Genomic DNA, 23,614 nt, shown 5'->3' with positions numbered 1-23,614 from the left:
ATCAGATTATAATATAACAATCACTGCTACTGATGGAGGCTCTCCACCTTTATCAACATCCATAACCTTCCATCTATCTGTATCTGACATCAATGACAATCCACCGGTCTTTGAGCAGTTGTCCTACACTGCATATGTAACAGAAAACAATAAACCAGGAACATCTATTAGTGCTGTTATTGCAAGAGATCCAGACTGGAGGCAGAATGGTACAGTACTGTATTCTCTGGTGCCCAGTGAGATAAATAGTGTTCCACTGTCATCATTTATATCCATTAATTCAGATACTGGAGTGATCCATGCTGTGAGATCATTTGATTATGAAAAATTCAAAGACTTTAAAGTCCTGGTTGCAGCCAGAGACAATGGTTCTCCTCCACTCAGCAGCAATGTCACTTTGAGTGTCTTTATATCAGATGAGAATGATAATGCTCCACAGATTTTATATCCTGCTTCAGAGGGAAAGTCTTTGATGACTGAGATGGTCCTAAAACTGCCCTCTCTGGCTCTCTGTTATCCAAAGTGATTGCTGTGGATGCTGATTCTGGACAGAATGCATGGTTGTCATATCAGATCGTTAAATCTACTGATCCAGGGCTTTTCACTATTGGACTCCATAGTGGAGAGATCAGGACTCAGAGGGACATTACTGAATCTGACAGCATGAAACAGAACCTTGTTATCTCAGTAAAAGATAATGGACAGCCACCTCTCTCTGCTACGTGTTCTGTATATTTACTTATTTCTGATAATCTTGCTGAAGTTCCAGAACTTAAAGACATGACTTATGAGGAGAGCAATTCCAAACTAACTTTCTATTTGATCATCGCCCTGGTTTCGGTCTCCACCTTCTTCCTGACTTTCATTATTCTGATTCTGGCTGTGAGGTTTTGCCACAGGAGAAAACCCAGACTGTTGTTTGATGGAGCAGTGGCCATTCCCAGTGCATATCTCCCTCCCAACTATGCAGAAGTGGAGGGAGCTGGAACTCTCCGCAGTTCTTACAATTATGACACATATCTTACTACAGGCTCACGCACCAGTGACTTCAAGTTCATCACATCTTACAATGACACCACACTTACTGCTGGTGGAACTTTGGAAAAAGTTAAAAATGAGACTTTATCTGCAAGTTTGATTACACTTAATACAGGAGAGGGACATGAGGTAAGATAAGCCGTTGGTTCCTATTTTTTGTTTGTTGGATTTATATTTTTCTTTAAGCTTGTCATTGCACTGAAGATTATATCCTGCTATTTTTTATTTAATGTGATAGTTTTACTGATGGTTGTCTAAAAACATTTCTTCCATTCTGATTTATCTTTTTTATAATGAGTACATGCTTACTGATGGTGAAAAAGATAAATTTGATTTAAATATAATTCATCTTTCTGTTGGAAATAATAACTTCTTTGTAAGGCTATTCCATTATTATTATTATTTTTAAAGATTTTCACTCAGGGATTTGTTTTATGTTGTGAACAGCAATTCTGCATTATTAAGGTTTGTTGAGCTCATTTCCCTAATCTCTGTGAGTCAACATTTTTGTTAATTTTGTGTAAGAAATACAATGCATTGGCAATTGATTAAGAAGAATAAATTGTGGGATTCTTATATTGCATCATCATTTCCACACGGGTTGTTATGCAGTTCAAATGTTTCAGTCTAATAATAATAATTTGTTTTCTAGAATTCAATTAACATAATCTTTTAAATATGAGTGAACTGTATCATTGTGCTGTTGTGAATGAGTTCAATAATCGATCAAGTAGGAGCACTTGAATGGACTATAACATCAACAACAATAATTGTTTTTTTGCACACAACTCGAGAAAGCGATATATTTAATTTTTCACAATTTAAGAGCTTTATGAGTTTTATTATTATTGTTAAATACTATAGCCACACTCTCATGATGTGTCATTTAAAAATATCAGTTTGCATCTCCCAAAGAAGAACTGACAGTGTTAACTATTGGTCAGCTCGGTGAACCTTGTGCCTCATATAACATTCAGGTTCTTACAAAAGGACAACTTCTCATTTTGATTTTGGCAATCACCACATTCATACAGCAGGATAACTTTTAGTTTAATTCTATTTATTAAGATTATGTTGGGACAGATGTACAGTATCTTAACCTCCAATGATCATGGGGTCAATATTTTGTCTTATTCCTTTGTCTGTTGTTCGATGCTGGGCACTTGCCAAGCCTATTTAACATACTCCATATCAAAGGAGAGGAGACAAGTCTTGTAGCAGCACATATTGCAGCAGATCTTAGTTTGGATGTTAAAATCGTTTAGACAGGAAAGTAAGATTGAACATTGTTAACAGCGGAAAACTATTCATGGCTTTTGATACAGCATTGGAAAAATGACTGGAGCATAGTTTTTTGACTGAAAGAATTTTTGTGGTTTAAGAGTGTCATGCAAAATAAAATACGGTCTTGTATACGAGAAGCTTTTAAAAGTGCATATTGTTAAGCCTGACTAAGCCGGGTTAGATTTGTTAGTTTTTGTTAATGCAAATTTCAACATAAAAAAAAGTAATACAATTAAAATGCACAAACTAAACACATCTGAAAGTATGACAGAGTAAGGAGATGACCAATAACATGTCCTGGACAGAGACAAGATTTTATATCAAAACAAAATGTACGTGGCATCATGACAACATTTTAGGCACATGTATACGCTTTGGCACTCATCATACAACAATCAACATAAGATAAATTTACAATTGTCGAATTTTGAATATTTATGTGCTCTCTATATGAGAATATTATCTCAACTTGTTGTTAGTCCACCATTTACTGTATATAATATAATGAAGACTGTTTCAGATGAGTAAAACTAACATCAATGCAATGTTCTGTGGATGAAAAATAACTTATTTTATTGTACAATATAATAAGTGATATGTGGAAGGTAAACTTCTATAAGAAAAAACATTAATGTGCAGAAATTTGATGAAAATCTAATCACGTTTAATATATAATATATATTCAAATATATATTACGATATATTGTATCTGAATGTATATACTGTATGTCTCATCTGCACGAGTTCACTTCAGTCATAGAATTGAATCAGCAAATCGTCTTCAATTTTAATGCCGCAAAGTGACTTAAGTGTGATTGTATGAATGTCTGGATTATTTTAGGGATTTGACGTGGAGCATTTTTATAAGGATTTTATTACTGCATGTGTTATGAAAATATTTACTCAGTTATCATAGTACATGTAACTGTATCATTTTATTTGGAACGTGTCACGCATTGTTTGTTTGTGATTCTATCATCCAGTTCGTAAAAATGAGCTATTTTACATTTAATATTATTTATACATCCCCAAATTCCATGTCATACCGTGAATTTACTATGAAACATGTGATATTACAGCATTTGGAAAACCGTTTGCTTTTTTTGTTTTATTGGGAGATTGTGATAATGTTATATATCACACCTCTACTTTAGCAAACAAGTGTTTTAGAGAACAAATCCTGTAAAGTGACGCAGTGTATACTATGAACAGTATCGCAGAAACTCGTTCGAAAATGCTATGGCAAATAGGTAAAAGGATTGGTATGAGGGTGTAGGAAATAGCACTTGCAGTACTCTACATATACTCAAAGAGTCGCTGTTTACCGAGGAACAACCAATAATTCTCACCACCCAGGAAGAGTAATGTTCCAGCTTTCCCTGAGACCGAAAATCATTGTTACAGAAGCTTGTGTTCACTGAGGACTGTACTCAGAATACAGCACCATTTTAGCACACACCTTTGTTTAAAATGAGAATGGAAACGATATCTTCATCTTCGATATTATGTCGTTTGGCATGGGTATTCATCATCATTCACGCTGTTAGGACAGATTTAAGCTACACATTCCCGGAAGAAACGAAGCAGCAATATGTGATCGGAAATATAGCAAAGGATCTCGGACTTGACGTGAAAAGATTGTCTGCTCGTAAAGCTCGAATAGAGACGGAAGGCAGCACTAAACGGTACTGCGACATTAATTTGAATAGTGGAAATCTTCTCGTAAGGGAAACAATAGACCGAGAAAAGCTTTGTGGGTCGAAGATCTCTTGCATTTACAATTATGAGCTTGTGTTGGAAAATCCTCTTGAAGTGCACCGCATTTCACTGCAGATTGAGGACATAAACGACAACGCGCCGAGATTCCCTAATGGTCGGATAATGTTTGATATCCGGGAATCAGCAGATAAAGGAGAACGTTTCCCTTTGGATGAAGCTCACGACTCTGACATAGGCCAAAACGCGATTCAGGGATATTCACTTGAAAGAAATAGTCATTTTGTTTTGTCAGTTAAAGAAAATTCGGATGGAGGAAAATATGCTGAACTGATTTTGGATAAGCAGCTGGATCGTGAACTGATGGATGAAATAGATTTAATATTTACTGCAATTGATGGAGGGACTCCACAGAGGTCTGGTACTGCTCTTATCCACATCAATGTACTTGATGCTAATGACAATAGCCCGGTTTTTAGTCAGTCTGTGTATAAGGTGACTCTGGCTGAAAACACACCGTTGGGTGCAGAAGTAATTACAGTGAGCGCTACAGACGCTGATGAGGGCGTGAACGGAGAGGTCAGTTATGAATTTAGTCGAATATCTGACACAGCAGCAAACATATTTTCTATCGACAAGACAACTGGTCATATTACAGTAAAAGGAAATATTGACTATGAAGAAGAATCTACATATGAATTAAGAGTTCAGGCTAAAGATGGTCCTGGCTTAGCATCCACTGCCAAAATTATTATAGACATTACTGATGTAAATGATAACTCACCCAAAATTATTCTTAAATCACTAAATGACCCCATTCCTGAGAATTGTGAGAAAGGAACTGAAGTCGCCTAATTAATGTTCAGGATAAGATTCAGGAGATAATCAAAAGTCAGATGTTCCATTCAAGAAAATGTTCCTTTCCAGTTGAACCCATCTATTAAAAACTATTTTCTATAGTGACCACAAGCTTATTAGATAGAGAGAGGACATCAGATTATAATATAACAATCACTGCTACTGATGGAGGCTCTCCACCTTTATCAACATCCATAACCTTCCATCTATCTGTATCTGACATCAATGACAATCCACGGTCTTTGAGCAGTTGTCCTACACTGCATATGTAACAGAAAACAATAAACCAGGAACATCTATTAGTGCTGTTATTGCAAGAGATCCAGACTGGAGGCAGAATGGTACAGTACTGTATTCTCTGGTGCCCAGTGAGATAAATAGTGTTCCACTGTCATCATTATATCCATTAATTCAGATACTGGAGTGATCCATGCTGTGAGATCATTTGATTATGAAAATTCAGAGACTTTAAAGTCCTGGTTGCAGCCAGAGACAATGGTTCTCCTCCACTCAGCAGCAATGTCACTTTGAGTGTCTTTATATCAGATGAGAATGATAATGCTCCACAGATTTTATATCCTGCTCCAGAGGGAAAGTCTTTGATGACTGAGATGGTCCCTAAAACTGCCCTCTCTGGCTCTCTGTTATCCAAAGTGATTGCTGTGGATGCTGATTCTGGACAAAATGCATGGTTGTCATATCAGATCGTTAAATCTACTGATCCAGGGCTTTTCACTATTGGTCTCCATAGTGGAGAGATCAGGGCTCAGAGGGACATTACTGAATCTGACAGCATGAAACAGAACCTTGTTATCTCAGTGAAAGATAATGGACAGCCACCTCTCTCTGCTACGTGTTCTGTATATTTACTTATTTCTGATAATCTTGCTGAAGTTCCAGAACTTAAAGACATGACTTATGAGGAGAGCAATTCCAAACTAACTTTCTATTTGATCATCGCCCTGGTTTCGGTCTCCACCTTCTTCCTGACTTTCATTATTCTGATCCTGGCTGTGAGGTTTTGCCACAGGAGAAAACCCAGACTGTTGTTTGATGGAGCAGTGGCCATTCCCAGTGCATATCTCCCTCCCAACTATGCAGAAGTGGAGGGAGCTGGAACTCTCCGCAGTTCTTACAATTATGACACATATCTTACTACAGGCTCACGCACCAGTGACTTCAAGTTCATCACATCTTACAATGACACCACACTTACTGCTGGTGAAACTTTGGAAAAAGTTAAAAATGAGACTTTATCTGCAAGTTTGATTACACTAAATACAGGAGAGGGACATGAGGTAAGATAAGCTGTTGGTTCCTATTTTTTTATTTTTGGATTTATATTTCCTTCTTTAAGCTTTTCATTGCACTGAAGAATATATCCTGCTATTTTTTATTTAATGTGATAGTTTTACTGATGGTTGTCTAAAAACATTTGTTCCATTCTGATTTATCTATTTTATAATGAGTACATGCTTACTGATGGTGAAAAAGATCAATTTGATTTATGTATAATTCATCTTTCTGTTGGAATTAATAACTTCTTTGTAAGGCTATTCCATTATTATTATTATTTTAAAGATTTTCACTCAGGGATTTGTTTTATGTTGTGAACAGCAATTCTGCATTATTAAGGTTTGTTGAGCTCATTTCCCTAATCTCTGTGAGTCAACATTTTTGTTAATTTACTGTAAGAAATACAATGCATTGGCAATTGATTAAGAAGAATACATTGTGGGATTCTTATATTGCATCGTCATTTCCACACGGGTTGTTATGCAGTTTAAATGTTGCAGTCTGATAATAATAAATTGTTTTCTAGAATTTAATTAACATAATCTTTTAAATATGAGTAAACTGTATCATTGTGCTGTTGTGAATGAGTTCAATAATCGATCAAGTAGGAGCACTTGAATGGACTATAACAACAACTATAATTGTTTTTTTGCACACAACTCGAGACAGCGATATATATATTCTTTTTCACAAATTAAGAGCTTTATGAGTTTTATTATTATTGTTTAATACTATATCCATAATCTCATGATGTCATTTAAAAATATCAGTTTGCATCTTCCAAAAAAGAACTGACAGTGTTAACTATTGGTCAGCTCGGTGAACGTTTTGCTTCATATAATATTCAGGTTCTTACAAAAGGACATCATCTCATTTTGATTTTGGCAATAACCACATTCATACAGCAGGATAACTTTTAGTTCACTTCTATTTATTAAGATTATGTTGGGACAGATGTACAGTATCTTAACCTCCAATGATCATGGGGTAAAATTTTTTTGCCTTATTCGTTTGTCTGTTGTTCAATGCTGGGCACTTGCCAAGCCTATTTAACATACTCCATATTGAAGAAGAGAAGACAAGGCTCATAGCAGCACATATTGCTGCAGATCTTAGTTTGTATGTTAAAATTGTTTAGACAGGAAAGTAAGATTGAACATTGATGGTAGCGGAAAACTATTCATGGCTTTTGATACAGCATTGGAAAAATGACTGGAGCATAGTTTTTTGACTGAAAGAATTTTTGTGGTTTAAAAGTGTCATGCAAAATAAAATACAGTCCTGTACACGAGAAGTTTTTAAAATAGCATATTGTTAAGCCTGACTAAGCCGGGTTAGATTTGTTAGTTTTTGTTAATGCAAATTTCTACATCAAAAAAAAATAATGCAATTAAAATGCACAAACTAAACATATCTGAAAGTATGACAGAGTAAGGAGATGACCAATAACATGTCCTGGACAAAGACAAGATTTTATATCAAAACAAAATGTGCATGGCATCATGACCATATTTTAGGCACATGTTATATGCTTTGGCACTCATCATACAACAATCAACATAAGCTAAATTTACAATTGTCGAAATTTGAATATTTAGTTGCTCTCTATATGAGAATATTATCTCAACTTGTTGTTAGTCCACCATTTACTGTATATAATATAATGAAGACTGTTTCAGATGAGTAAAACTAACATCAATGCAATGTTCTGTGGATGAAAAATAACTTATTTTATTGTACAATATTATAAGCTGCTGTGATATGAGGAAGGTAAACTTCTATAAGAGAAAACATTAATATGCAGAAATTTGATGAAAATCTAATCACGTTTAATATATAATATATATTCAAATATATATTACGATATATTGTATCTGAATGTATATACTGTATGTCTCATCTGCACAAGTTCACTTCAGTCATAGAATTGAATCAGCAAATCGTCTTCAATTTTAATGTTGCAAAGTGACTTAAGTGTGATTGTATGAATGTCTGGATTATTTTAGGGTTTTGACGTGGAAATTTTTATAAGGATTTTATTACTGCATGTGTTATGAAAATATTTACTCATTTATCATAGTACATGTAACTGTATCATTTTATTTGGAACGTGTCACGCATTGTTTGTTTGTGATTCTATCATTCCGTTCGTAAAATAAGCTAATTTAAATTTAATAGTATTTATACATCTCCAAATTCCATTTCATACCGTGAATTTGCTGTGAAACAACAGTTGATATTACAGCATTTGGAAAACTGTTTGCTTTTTGTGTTATTGGGAGATTGTGATAATGTTATATATCACACCTCTACATTAGCAAACAAGTGTTTTAGAGAACAAATCCTGTAAAGTGACGCAGTGTATACTATGAACAGTATCGCAGAAACTCGTTCGAAAATGCTATGGCAAATAGGTAAAATGATTGGTATGAGGGTGTAGGAAATAGCACTTGCAGTACTCTACATATACTCAAAGAGTCGCTGTTTACCGAGGAACAACCAATAATTCTCACCACCCAGGAAGAGTAATGTTCCAGCTTTCCCTGAGACCGAAAATCATTGTTACAGAAGCTTGTGTTCACTGAGGACTGTACTCCAGAATACAGCACCATTTTAGCACACACCTTTGTTTAAAATGAGAATGGAAACGATATCTTCATCTTCGATATTATGTCGTTTGGCATGGGTATTCATCATCATTCACGCTGTTAGGACAGATTTAAGCTACACATTCCGGAAGAAACGAAGCAGCAATATGTGATCGGAAATATAGCAAAGGATCTTGGACTTGACGTGAAAAGATTGTCTGCTCGTAAAGCTCGAATAGAGACGGAAGGCAGCACTAAACGGTACTGCGACATTAATTTGAATAGTGGAAATCTTCTCGTAAGGGAAACAATAGACCGAGAAAAGCTTTGTGGGTCGAAGATCTCTTGCATTTACAATTATGAGCTTGTGTTGGAAAATCCTCTTGAAGTGCATCGCATTTCACTGCAGATTGAGGACATAAACGACAACGCGCCGAGATTCCCTAATAATCGGATAATGTTTGATATCAATGAATTAGCCTATAAAGGAGAACGTTTCCCTTTGGATGAAGCTCACGACTCTGACATAGGCCAAAACGCGATTCAGGAATATTCACTTGAAAGAAATGCTCATTTTGTTTTGTCAATTAAAGAAAACGCGGACGGAGGAAAATATGCTGAACTGATTTTGGATAAAGAGCTGGATCGTGAACAGACGAAGGAAATAGATTTAATATTTACTGCGATTGATGGAGGGACTCCACAGAGGTCTGGTACTGCTCTTATCCACATCAATGTTCTTGATGCTAATGACAATAGCCCGGTTTTTAGTCAGTCTGTGTATAAGGTGACTCTGGCTGAAAACACACCGTTGGGTGCAGAAGTAGTTACAGTGAGCGCTACAGACGCTGATGAGGGCGTGAACGGAGAGGTCAGTTATGAATTTAGTCGAATATCTGATACAGCAGCAAACATATTTTCTATCGACAAGACAACTGGTTATATTACAGTAAAAGGAAATATTGACTATGAAGAAGAATCTACATATGAATTAAGAGTTCAGGCTAAAGATGGTCCTGGCTTAGCATCCACTGCCAAAATTATTATAGACATTACTGATGTAAATGATAACTCACCCAAAATTATTCTTAAATCACTAAATGACCCCATTCCTGAGAATTGTGAGAAAGGAACTGAAGTCGCCCTAATTAATGTTCAGGATAACGATTCAGGAGATAATCAAAAAGTCAGATGTTCCATTCAAGAAAATGTTCCTTTCCAGTTGAACCCATCTATTAAAAACTATTTTTCTATAGTGACCACAAGCTTATTAGATAGAGAGAGGACATCAGATTATAATATAACAATCACTGCTACTGATGGAGGCTCTCCACCTTTATCAACATCCATAACCTTCCATCTATCTGTATCTGACATCAATGACAATCCACCGGTCTTTGAGCAGTTGTCCTACACTGCATATGTAACAGAAAACAATAAACCAGGAACATCTATTAGTGCTGTTATTGCAAGAGATCCAGACTGGAGGCAGAATGGTACAGTACTGTATTCTCTGGTGCCCAGTGAGATAAATAGTGTTCCACTGTCATCATTTATATCCATTAATTCAGATACTGGAGTGATCCATGCTGTGAGATCATTTGATTATGAAAAATTCAGAGACTTTAAAGTCCTGGTTGCAGCCAGAGACAATGGTTCTCCTCCACTCAGCAGCAATGTCACTTTGAGTGTCTTTATATCAGATGAGAATGATAATGCTCCACAGATTTTATATCCTGCTCCAGAGGGAAAGTCTTTGATGACTGAGATGGTCCCTAAAACTGCCCTCTCTGGCTCTCTGTTATCCAAAGTGATTGCTGTGGATGCTGATTCTGGACAGAATGCATGGTTGTCATATCAGATCGTTAAATCTACTGATCCAGGGCTTTTCACTATTGGACTCCATAGTGGAGAGATCAGGACTCAGAGGGACATTACTGAATCTGACAGCATGAAACAGAACCTTGTTATCTCAGTGAAAGATAATGGACAGCCACCTCTCTCTGCTACGTGTTCTGTATATTTACTTATTTCTGATAATCTTGCTGAAGTTCCAGAACTTAAAGACATGACTTATGAGGAGAGCAATTCCAAACTAACTTTCTATTTGATCATCGCCCTGGTTTCGGTCTCCACCTTCTTCCTGACTTTCATTATTCTGATTCTGGCTGTGAGGTTTTGCCACAGGAGAAAACCCAGACTGTTGTTTGATGGAGCAGTGGCCATTCCCAGTGCATATCTCCCTCCCAACTATGCAGAAGTGGAGGGAGCTGGAACTCTCCGCAGTTCTTACAATTATGACACATATCTTACTACAGGCTCACGCACCAGTGACTTCAAGTTCATCACATCTTACAATGACACCACACTTACTGCTGGTGAAACTTTGGAAAAAGTTAAAAATGAGACTTTATCTGCAAGTTTGATTACACTAAATACAGGAGAGGGACATGAGGTAAGATAAGCTGTTGGTTCCTATTTTTTTATTTTTGGATTTATATTTCCTTCTTTAAGCTTTTCATTGCACTGAAGAATATATCCTGCTATTTTTTATTTAATGTGATAGTTTTACTGATGGTTGTCTAAAAACATTTGTTCCATTCTGATTTATCTATTTTATAATGAGTACATGCTTACTGATGGTGAAAAGATCAATTTGATTTATGTATAATTCATCTTTCTGTTGGAATTAATAACTTCTTTGTAAGGCTATTCCATTATTATTATTTTTTAAAGATTTCCACTCAGTTTCCAAGGGATTTGTTTTATGTTGTGAACAGCAATTCTGCATTATTAAGGTTTGTTGAGCTCATTTCCCTAATCTCTGTGAGTCAACATTTTTGTTAATTTACTGTAAGAAATACAATGCATTGGCAATTGATTAAGAAGAATACATTGTGGGATTCTTATATTGCATCGTCATTTCCACACGGGTTGTTATGCAGTTTAAATGTTGCAGTCTGATAATAATAAATTGTTTTCTAGAATTTAATTAACATAATCTTTTAAATATGAGTAAACTGTATCATTGTGCTGTTGTGAATGAGTTCAATAATCGATCAAGTAGGAGCACTTGAATGGACTATAACAACAACTATAATTGTTTTTTTGCACACAACTCGAGACAGCGATATATATATTCTTTTTCACAAATTAAGAGCTTTATGAGTTTTATTATTATTGTTTAATACTATATCCATAATCTCATGATGTCATTTAAAAATATCAGTTTGCATCTTCCAAAAAAGAACTGACAGTGTTAACTATTGGTCAGCTCGGTGAACGTTTTGCTTCATATAATATTCAGGTTCTTACAAAGGACATCATCTCATTTTGATTTTGGCAATAACCACATTCATACAGCAGGATAACTTTTAGTTCACTTCTATTTATTAAGATTATGTTGGGACAGATGTACAGTATCTTAACCTCCAATGATCATGGGGTAAAATTTTTTTGCCTTATTCGTTTGTCTGTTGTTCAATGCTGGGCACTTGCCAAGCCTATTTAACATACTCCATATTGAAGAAGAGAAGACAAGGCTCATAGCAGCACATATTGCTGCAGATCTTAGTTTGTATGTTAAAATTGTTTAGACAGGAAAGTAAGATTGAACATTGATGGTAGCGGAAAACTATTCATGGCTTTTGATACAGCATTGGAAAAATGACTGGAGCATAGTTTTTTGACTGAAAGAATTTTTGTGGTTTAAAAGTGTCATGCAAAATAAAATACAGTCCTGTACACGAGAAGCTTTTAAAATAGCATATTGTTAAGCCTGACTAAGCCGGGTTAGATTTGTTAGTTTTTGTTAATGCAAATTTCTACATCAAAAAAAAATAATGCAATTAAAATGCACAAACTAAACATATCTGAAAGTATGACAGAGTAAGGAGATGACCAATAACATGTCCTGGACAAAGACAAGATTTTATATCAAAACAAAATGTGCATGGCATCATGACCATATTTTAGGCACATGTTATATGCTTTGGCACTCATCATACAACAATCAACATAAGCTAAATTTACAATTGTCGAAATTTGAATATTTAGTTGCTCTCTATATGAGAATATTATCTCAACTTGTTGTTAGTCCACCATTTACTGTATATAATATAATGAAGACTGTTTCAGATGAGTAAAACTAACATCAATGCAATGTTCTGTGGATGAAAAATAACTTATTTTATTGTACAATATTATAAGCTGCTGTGATATGAGGAAGGTAAACTTCTATAAGAGAAAACATTAATATGCAGAAATTTGATGAAAATCTAATCACGTTTAATATATAATATATATTCAAATATATATTACGATATATTGTATCTGAATGTATATACTGTATGTCTCATCTGCACAAGTTCACTTCAGTCATAGAATTGAATCAGCAAATCGTCTTCAATTTTAATGTTGCAAAGTGACTTAAGTGTGATTTGTATGAATGTCTGGATTATTTTAGGGTTTTTGACGTGGAAATTTTTTATAAGGATTTTATTACTGCATGTGTTATGAAAATATTTACTCATTTATCATAGTACATGTAACTGTATCATTTTATTTGGAACGTGTCACGCATTGTTTGTTTGTGATTCTATCATTCCGTTCGTAAAAATAAGCTAATTTAAATTTAATAGTATTTATACATCTCCAAATTCCATTTCATACCGTGAATTTGCTGTGAAACAACAGTTGATATTACAGCATTTGGAAAACTGTTTGCTTTTTTGTGTTATTGGGAGATTGTGATAATGTTATATATCACACCTCTACATTAGCAAACAAGTGTTTTAGAGAACAAATCCTGTAAAGTGACGCAGTGTATACTATGAACAGTATCGCAGAAACTCGTTCGAAAATGCTATGGCAAATAGGTAAAATGATTGGTATGAGGGTGTAGGAAATAGCACTTGCAGTACTCTACATATACTCAAAGAGTCGCTGTTTACCGAGGAACAACCAATAATTCTCACCACCCAGGAAGAGTAATGTTCCAGCTTTCCCTGAGACCGAAAATCATTGTTACAGAAGCTTGTGTTCACTGAGGACTGTACTCCAGAATACAGCACCATTTTAGCACACACCTTTGTTTAAAATGAGAATGGAAACGATATCTTCATCTTCGATATTATGTCGTTTGGCATGGGTATTCATCATCATTCACGCTGTTAGGACAGATTTAAGCTACACATTCCCGGAAGAAACGAAGCAGCAATATGTGATCGGAAATATAGCAAAGGATCTTGGACTTGACGTGAAAAGATTGTCTGCTCGTAAAGCTCGAATAGAGACGGAAGGCAGCACTAAACGGTACTGCGACATTAATTTGAATAGTGGAAATCTTCTCGTAACGGAAACAATAGACCGAGAAAAGCTTTGTGGGTCGAAGATCTCTTGCATTTACAATTATGAGCTTGTGTTGGAAAATCCTCTTGAAGTGCACCGCATTTCACTGCAGATTGAGGACATAAACGACAACGCGCCGAGATTCCCTAATAATCGGATAATGTTTGATATCAATGAATTAGCCTATAAAGGAAAACGTTTCCCTTTGGATGAAGCTCACGACTCTGACATAGGCCAAAACGCGGTTCAGGGATATTTACTTGAAAGAAATGCTCATTTTGTTTTGTCAATTAAAGAAAACGCGGACGGAGGAAAATATGCTGAACTGATTTTGGATAAAGAGCTGGATCGTGAACAGACGAAGGAAATAGATTTAATATTTACTGCGATTGATGGAGGGACTCCACAGAGGTCTGGCACTGCACTTATCCACATCAATGTTCTTGATGCTAATGACAATACCCCGGTTTTTAGTCAGTCTGTGTATAAGGTTACTCTGGCTGAAAACACACCGTTGGGTGCAGAAGTAGTTACAGTGAGCGCTACAGACGCTGATGAGGGCGTGAACGGAGAGGTCAGTTATGAATTTAGTCGAATATCTGATACAGCAGCAAACATATTTTCTATCGACAAGACAACTGGTTATATTACAGTAAAAGGAAATATTGACTATGAAGAAGAATCTACATATGAATTAAGAGTTCAGGCTAAAGATGGTCCTGGCTTAGCATCCACTGCCAAAATTATTATAGACATTACTGATGTAAATGATAACTCACCCAAAATTATTCTTAAATCACTAAATGACCCCATTCCTGAGAATTCTGTGAAAGGATCCGAAGTCGCCCTAATTAATGTTCAGGATAATGATTCAGGAGATAATCAAAAAGTCAGATGTTCCATTCAAGAAAATGTTCCTTTCCAATTGAACCCATCTATTAAAAACTATTTTTCTATAGTGACCACAAGCTTATTAGATAGAGAGAGGACATCAGATTATAATATAACAATTACTGCTACTGATGGAGGCTCTCCACCTTTATCAACATCCATGACCTTCCATCTATCTGTATCTGACATCAATGACAATCCACCGGTCTTTGAGCAGCTGTCATACACTGCATATGTAGCAGAAAACAATAAACCAGGAACCTCTATTAGTTCTGTTATTGCAAGAGATCCAGACTGGAGGCAGAATGGTACAGTACTGTATTCTCTGGTGCCCAGTGAGATAAATGGTGTTCCACTGTCATCATTCGTATCCATTAATTCAGATACTGGAGTGATCCATGCTGTGAGATCATTTGATTATGAAAAATTCAGAGACTTTAAAGTCCTGGTTGCAGCCAGAGACAATGGTTCTCCTCCACTCAGCAGCAATGTGACTGTGAGTGTGTTCATATCAGATGAGAATGATAATGCTCCACAGATTTTATATCCTGCTTCAGAGGGAAAGTCTTTGATGACTGAGATGGTCCCTAAAACTGCCCTCTCTGGCTCTCTGTTATCCAAAGTGATCGCTGTGGATGCTGATTCTGGACAAAATGCATGGTTGTCATATCAGATCGTTAAATCTACTGATCCAGGGCTTTTTACTATTGGTCTCCATAGTGGAGAAATCAGGGCTCAGAGGGACATTACTGAATCTGACAGCATGAAACAGAACCTTGTTATCTCAGTAAAAGATAATGGACAGCCACCTCTCTCTGCTACGTGTTCTGTATATTTACTTATTTCTGATAATCTTGCTGAAGTTCCAGAACTTAAAGACATGACTTATGAGGAGAGCAATTCCAAACTAACTTTCTATTTGATCATCGCTCTGGTTTCTGTTTCCACCTTCTTCCTGACTTTCATTATTCTGATCCTGGCTGTGAGGTTTTGCCACAGGAGAAAACCCAGACTGTTGTTTGATGGAGCAGTGGCCATTCCCAGTGCATATCTCCCTCCCAACTATGCAGAAGTGGAGGGAGCTGGAACTCTCCGCAGCTCTTACAATTATGACACATATCTAACTACAGGGTCACGCACCAGTGACTTCAAGTTCATCACATCTTACAATGACACCACACTTACTGCTGGTGAAACTTTGGAAAAAGTAAAAAATGAGACTTTATCTGCAAGTTTGATTACACTAAATACAGGAGAGGGACATGAGGTAAGATAAGCCTTTGTTACCAATTTTTTTTTTTTTTTTTTCTTTCTTTCTTTCATTTTTTCTTTTAGCTTTTCATTGCACTGAAGAATATATCCAGCAATTTTTTATTTTGTGATAGTTTTACTGATAGTTGTCTAAAAAAAATTTCTTCCATTCTGATTGATCTATTTTATAATGACTACACTCTTTCTGATGGTGAAAAAGATCAATGTAACAAGAATATTTCATCCATCTGTTTAAATAATAACTTCTTTTTAAGGCAATTCCTTTTTTTTTTTTTTTTTTTTTAAGATTTTGACTCAGTTTTTGAGGGATTTGTTTTATGTTGTGAACAGCAATTCTGCATTATTAAGGTTTGTTTAGCAAATTTGCCTAATCTCTGTAAGTCAACATTTTTTTGTTAATTTTGTGTAAGAAATACAATGCATTGGCAATTGATTAAGAAGAATACATTGTGGGATTCTTATATTGCATAGTCATTTCTGCACATGTTGTTATGCAGTTAAAATGTTTGTCTGATAATAATAATTTGTTTTCTAGAATTCAAGGAACATAATCTTTTAAATATGAGTGAAATGCACATTGTGCTGTTGTGAATGTGTTCAATAATTGATCAGGTAGGAGCACTTGAATGGACTATAACAACAACTATAATTGTTTTTTTGCACACAACTCGAGACAGCGATATATATTTTTTTCCCACAAATTAAGAGCTTTGAGTTTTATTATTATTGTTTAATACTATATCCATACTCTCATGATGTGTCATTTAAAAATATCAGTTTGCATCTCCTAAAAAAAACCTGACATTTGTTAACTATTGGTCAGCTCGTTTAATCTTGTGCTTCATATAACATTCAGGTTCTTACAAAAGGACAACATATAATTTTGATTTTGACAATAACCACATTCATACAGCAGGATAACTTTTATTTTAATTCTATTTATTAAGATTATGTTGGAACAGATGTACAGACAGGAAAGTAAGATTGAACATTGATGGTAGTGGAAAACTATTCATGGCTTTTGATACAGCATTGGAAAACTGACTGAAGCATAGTTTTTTGACTGAAAGAATTTTTGTTGTTTGAGTGTCATGCAAAATAAAATACAGTATTGTACTCGAGAAGCTTTTAAAATTGCATTCTGTCACTGTCTAAATTGAGCATATCACTAACAATATGCCACAGATTTTCACAGACACCCTTAAGCTTGAGATACAAGAATTGGCAATTAATGGGATTGTGTTTTGTTTTTGGTTAAGGCTCACAATGCAGATGTTGGACAAAACTCAGTTCAAAGATATTCCTTCAAGACAAATGATTATTTCTCTTCAAACTTTGTAACTATTGGAGGTTGTGGTAAATACATAGAATTAATTTTGAGCAAAGTATACTGTAAAAAAAAATATATATCCAATAAAATTCTTACAGCAACTGATGCAGAGACTGATGACACATATTGTCACTGAGACACATATCTACAGTAACTATAGAATCACGCACTAATGACTTCTTCATTTCTTACAATGATAACACACTTTCTGCTAGTGGAATTATAAACGAGTGTCGAAATGATTAAAAACAAGCAACTTTTTTGACATGGAAGAATTCATTTATATAAGAAAAAAATAGGTTCACAGCTTACTTGGTTTTTTTCTAGTTTTTCCCATTGTTCTTATTTATTGAACCTGTTCTGCAAAGTCAAACTGGTATGGGACTAAAGTCATGTGTATGCTCAACATGATACTGTAAGAAATTACAAAGAGTATGCAAATACAGTTTATAACTGATCTTAAATTGCTATTCATGCTCTGCTTTTGCGCTTGTAGTTTACCTTATTCACTATTAAAAATAAAAACTGTAGTTTACATGCATAGAAACGTACCTACAATATTCAGTAGAAGTTGTTTTGTCACATTCAAATACACATTCCAGAGCAGATAAATGAAAGCTTCATTTATTAAGATTAAGCAGAATTTGAGACATGTGACCAAAAAAATAAAAAAATAAAAAAACAAGACATGTGGTCAGGTAAAGGGATTTAATCAGCATACACAAGGCTAGAGAAAGAATAATGAAAAACACAATCAACATTAAAAACAAACAAAAAAATATTTTGCAGGAGCTATTTTTAATGGCAGGTAAATTTGTGTGTAGTGTAATTAATTTTATTTGGCTTTTCTGTCTAAAAAAGGCATTTTTTTAGCAATTTAGTTCACCATTGTAAATGATTCTACATGAGTCACCCGGACCGGGGCAGACTTTAATCTAGGTAAGAGATTATAAATTGTACCAAACATTTGTGATCAATGTAATAATAAGACCTTTTCTGTTTTGGTTTTTTTTTTATGTTAAAATGAATATATTTTATTACAATGTAGGCCAAAAACAAAATAACAAATCCGAAAAAAAAAAATTTAAATACAAAAACAAGATAACAAATCCGAAAACAGAACGACAATTTAGACAAACCGGAAAAGGTAGGTATAGTTTGTGAATGGAACACACACCGATCATTGGACGAGACACCTGTCATTTCAGATATACAGGAACTACAACAGTTTTATCTTTTCTTTTTAATTTTTTTTATTAAGTAATTAGCCATACACAAACAAAGTGGCAATACCAAGTACAATTTACATTACAATACACAGAACAGGTGCATGTAAATACAAATATATACACAAATATTTAGGGAAAAAAAAGGGAGAAAAAATAGATGAAATGCGCAAACTGATTAAACTCATTTAAAGTAATCATGGCACAGAAGGCAGACGACAAGAAGACAAGATTGTAATCAAAAGAAAATGCGCGTAGCAACGTGAATACATTAGACGGAAGTGCGCGCTTTAACGCTGACAATACAGTAATCATCACGAGGGAAATAAGTCACAATTTTCACATTTCAAATATTTATTTGCTTTCTCTATATGTTCTCTCTTTATACATATTCTCTCTCTCTCTCTCTCTCTCTCTCTTATATATGTATTGTAAATATGCATAATTTCGACGTGTATGTTAGAGTCCACTCTTACAGTATTTAATATGTTGAAAATTGTTTCAGCACCACGGGCTGAAAGACAGCACCAAAAGCGGCTTTGTCCAGATTAGTGGCATTTATATGAATGTAACGTATTGTGAACTAAAAATATTTTATTTATTGTACCATGTGTTAAGATGGGGCAAATGAGGAAAGTAATCTGCTATAGGGGCGTGGAAGTATTTACTCTTTATTTTACCTTTGTTTGTGAACCTATCATCCAGTAGGAAAAAGTGAACTAATTTAAATTCCATAATGTTTATGCTTCGCCAAGTAACGTTTTATGCTGTAAATTAATAAAAAAAACTGGTGATATTACAGGAGGTGGAAATTTTCTTTAGTGTTATAAAGAGGTTGTGATTATATTTAACTAACACGACTTCATTTTAGCAATCTAGTGTTTTGGATAACAAATGTTGCAAATTGACACCATGTATAATATGAAACTCTAGCTTATGGCAAATAGATGAAAGATTGGATACGTGTGTAGAAAAGAGCACGTTGCAATACTCTAAATATACTCAAAGAGTCGCTGTTTACCGAGGGACGAAAAATAAATCTCTCCACCCAGTTCGAGTAATGTTCCAGCTTTCCCTGAGACCGAGAATCATTGTTACAGAAGCTAGTATTTACTGTGGACTATATTACAGAAAACAGCATCCATTTTAGCACACACCTTTGTTTCAAATGAGAATGGTAAATATAATAACTTCATTTTCGATATTATGTTCCTTGGCTTGGGTATGCAACATTATTTGCGCTGTACGCGCAGATTTGAGCTACACCTTTCCGGAAGAAAGGAAGCAACAATATGTGATCGGAAATATAGCAAAGGATCTCGGACTTGACATAAAACGATTGTCTGCTCGTAAAGCTCGAATAGAGACAGAAGGCAGCACTAAACGGTACTGCGAAATTAATGTGAGTAATGGAAATTTGGTTGTGGCGGAAACAATAGACCGAGAGGAGCTCTGTGGGTCGAAAATTTCTTGCATTCTTAATTATGAGCTTGTGTTGGAAAATCCTCTTGATGTGCATCGCATTTCACTGGAGATTGAGGATGTAAACGACAACGCGCCGAGATTTACCAAAAAAAGGATTACGTTTAATATAATGGAATCGGCCGATAAAGGAGAACGTTTCCCTTTGGATGAAGCTCACGACTCTGACATAGGCCAAAACGCGGTTCAGGGATATTCACTTGAAAGAAATGCTCATTTTATTTTGTCAGTTAAAGAAAACGCGGACGGAGGAAAATACGCTGAACTCATTTTGGATAAAGAGCTGGATCGTGAACAGACGAAGGAAATAGATTTAATATTTACTGCGATTGATGGAGGGACTCCACAGAGGTCTGGTACTGCTCTTATCCATATCAATGTTCTTGATGTTAATGACAATACCCCGGTTTTTAGTCAGTCTGTGTATAAGGTTACTCTGGCTGAAAACTCACCGTTGGGTTCAGAAGTAATTACAGTGAGCGCTACAGACGCTGATGAGGGAGTGAACGGGGAGGTCAGTTATGAATTGAGTCGAATATCTGATAAAGCAGCAAAAATATTTTCTATTGACAAGACAACTGGTCATATTACAGTAGGCGGAAACATTGATTATGAAGAAGAAACCTCATATGAAATAAGAGTGCAGGCCATCGATGGTTCTGGTTTAGCATCCACTGCAAAATTAATTATAGACATTACTGATGTAAATGATAACGCACCCAGAATTATTCTTAAATCTCTGAATAGTCAAATATCTGAGAACAGTAGCATAAGATCAGAGGTGGCTATAATTAATGTTCAGGATAACGATTCAGGAGATAATCAAAAAGTCCGATGTTCCATTCAAGAAAATGTTCCTTTCCAAATGAACCCATCTATTAAAAACTATTTTTCTATAGTTACCACAAGCTTATTAGACAGAGAGAAGACATCCGATTATAATATAACCATCATTGCTACTGATGGAGGCTCTCCACCTTTATCAACATCCATAACCTTCCATCTATCTGTATCTGACATCAATGACAATCCACCGGTCTTTGAGCAGCTGTCATACACTGCATATGTAACAGAAAACAATAAACCAGGAACATCTATTAGTGCTGTTATTGCAAGAGATCCAGACTGGAGGCAGAATGGTACAGTACTGTATTCTCTGGTGCCCAGTGAGATACATGGAGTTCCACTGTCATCATTTGTATCCATTAATTCAGATACTGGAGTGATCCATGCTGTGAGGGCATTTGATTATGAAAAATTCAGAGACTTTAAAGTCCTGGTTTCAGCCAGAGACAATGGTTCTCCTCCACTCAGCAGCAATGTGACTGTGAGTGTGTTCATATCGGATGAGAATGATAATGCACCACAGATTTTATATCCTGCTCCAGATGGAAAGACTTTAATGACCGAGATGGTCCCTAAAGCTACTCATTCTGGATCTCTGCTTTCCAAAGTGATCGCTGTGGATGCTGACTCTGGACAAAATGCATGGTTGTCATATCAGATCATCAAATCTACTGATCCAGGACTTTTCACTATTGGTCTCCATAGTGGTGAGATCAGGACTCAGAGGGACATTATTGAATCTGACAGCATGAAACAGAATCTTGTTATCTCAGTGAAAGACAATGGACAACCTCCTCTTTCTGCTACGTGTTCTGTATATTTACTTATTTCTGATAATCTTGCTGAAGTTCCAGAACTGAAAGACATGACCTATGAGGAGAGCAATTCCAAACTGACTTTCTATTTGATCATCGCTCTGGTTTCGGTCTCCACCTTCTTCCTGACTTTCATTATTCTGATCCTGGCTGTGAGGTTTTGCCACAGGAGAAAACCCAGACTGTTGTTTGATGGAGCAGTGGCCATTCCCAGTGCATATCTCCCTCCCAACTATGCAGAAGTGGAGGGAGCTGGAACTCTCCGCAGTTCTTACAATTATGACACGTATTTAACTACAGGGTCACGCACCAGTGACTTCAAGTTCATCACATCTTACAATGACGCCACACTTACTGCTGGAGAAACTCTGAAGAACGTTAAAAATGAGACTTTATCTGCAAGTTTGATTACACTTAACAATGCAGGAGAGGAAAATGAGGTAAGATAAGCCTATGTTTCCTATTGTTTGTAGAAGCATTTCTTTTATAAATCTAATACTTTTCCTAATGTCAAAAAACATCACTACAATACTCATCAATCTATTCTAGAATTACACCACATTTACTGCTGGTGAATGAAGATCCAGTTGATTTAAGTATAATTCACGGTTTGAAGTGATCATTTCATTGAAAGATTTTGATTGAGTTTTATTGGAATTTGCTTTATGTTGTGAACGTCAATTATGTATTATTAGGGTTTGGTGATATCATGACCTTAATCTCTGTGAACCAACCTTTTTTTGTGTAAAAAATACAAAGCATTCGCAATTCACCAGAAAGAATACAATGGCTGTGCTTGATTCTTATATTTCATAGCAATTTCTGCATCATGGGTTGACGTGCTCAGGGCCAACACTAACTATAGGCAGAGTAAGCAATTGTCAAAGGCCTCAGGCTTGGATCACTGTAACTGCTTTAAAAATACTAAAGAAAAAGTAAAAGCTTTTTCAAGCAATCGTAGCTAGGCTAGAGCACTGTTTATTATTTCAAAAAAAGTACCTCATCTGTTTGCATATGTTATAAATTCCAGTAGTGTTTACATTATCATAATAGCCTGCTTTATACTTACTCTTTCTAGTTTTTAAACAAATTGTTGTATTTATCAAAAGAATGCAACTTAAGCATACAAATACTATTGAAGTTAACAATTTGTTCTGATTAGTCTCTTTCACATTCACTGTTGATTTGCTTATATAGTGCATATTTATGATTTTTAAATGCAATAGACAAAATGATTTATATTACTATATCTATAGTCTATATTGCTTCAGGAGGAGGTGAAAATTATGTCAATATCCAGCTGAAAAAAATGCATTTTACCTGCCATTTTACTGTACCGAGCAGGCAAAAAAAGTTCATTATGCACAATATTAGGTCAGTGCGTTACTGTAAATTAATTACAGAACAAATTTCAAAAATTCCTGGGTGATTGTCACTGTGTCTTTATGAATAATTCATAGTAAATTTCTTTATTATAAACCTTAAACGTACTCAAGTTAGCATTTTGAAGTAATGAGAAAAACATTAGCAAAACAAATTATTATTTTACAGTGTAGCCTAGTTAATGACATTATTTGTTTTGCCAATGGTCAAAGAATATTGATAAGATGAGCTGGTCCAGAT

The 23,614-nt window shown here is 35.3% G+C and overlaps 3 protein-coding genes and 2 pseudogenes across 3 annotated transcripts in view; all 5 read left to right on the top strand.

The window, feature by feature from the left end:
- Positions 1–23,614, top strand: part of LOC124393520 — a 243,501-nt gene that overhangs the window by 30,925 nt on the left and 188,962 nt on the right.
- Positions 3,765–6,384, top strand: LOC124393335 (annotated as a pseudogene).
- The window catches only part of LOC124393334, a 99,392-nt pseudogene continuing 84,379 nt past the window's right edge, over positions 8,602–23,614 (top strand).
- Positions 13,648–23,614, top strand: part of LOC124393332 (protocadherin gamma-A12-like) — a 94,346-nt gene continuing 84,379 nt past the window's right edge. Inside the window, exon 1 of the mRNA XM_046861077.1 lies at positions 13,648–16,287. Within this exon, the coding sequence (XP_046717033.1) occupies positions 13,879–16,287 (2,409 nt within the window). The 5' untranslated portion in view covers positions 13,648–13,878. The remainder of the gene's footprint in view (positions 16,288–23,614) is intronic.
- The window catches only part of LOC124393330 (protocadherin beta-16-like), an 88,085-nt gene continuing 84,379 nt past the window's right edge, over positions 19,909–23,614 (top strand). The window contains exon 1 of the mRNA XM_046861075.1: positions 19,909–22,431. Coding sequence (XP_046717031.1) covers positions 20,017–22,431 — 2,415 coding nt within the window. The 5' untranslated portion in view covers positions 19,909–20,016. The remainder of the gene's footprint in view (positions 22,432–23,614) is intronic.

The sequence above is a fragment of the Silurus meridionalis genome, chromosome 11 (assembly GCF_014805685.1).
Source record: "Silurus meridionalis isolate SWU-2019-XX chromosome 11, ASM1480568v1, whole genome shotgun sequence".
In the NCBI taxonomy this organism is placed as follows: domain Eukaryota; kingdom Metazoa; phylum Chordata; class Actinopteri; order Siluriformes; family Siluridae; genus Silurus; species Silurus meridionalis.
Note: the sequence above shows the minus strand (reverse complement) of the source record. Positions and strands in the feature narration are given on the sequence as shown.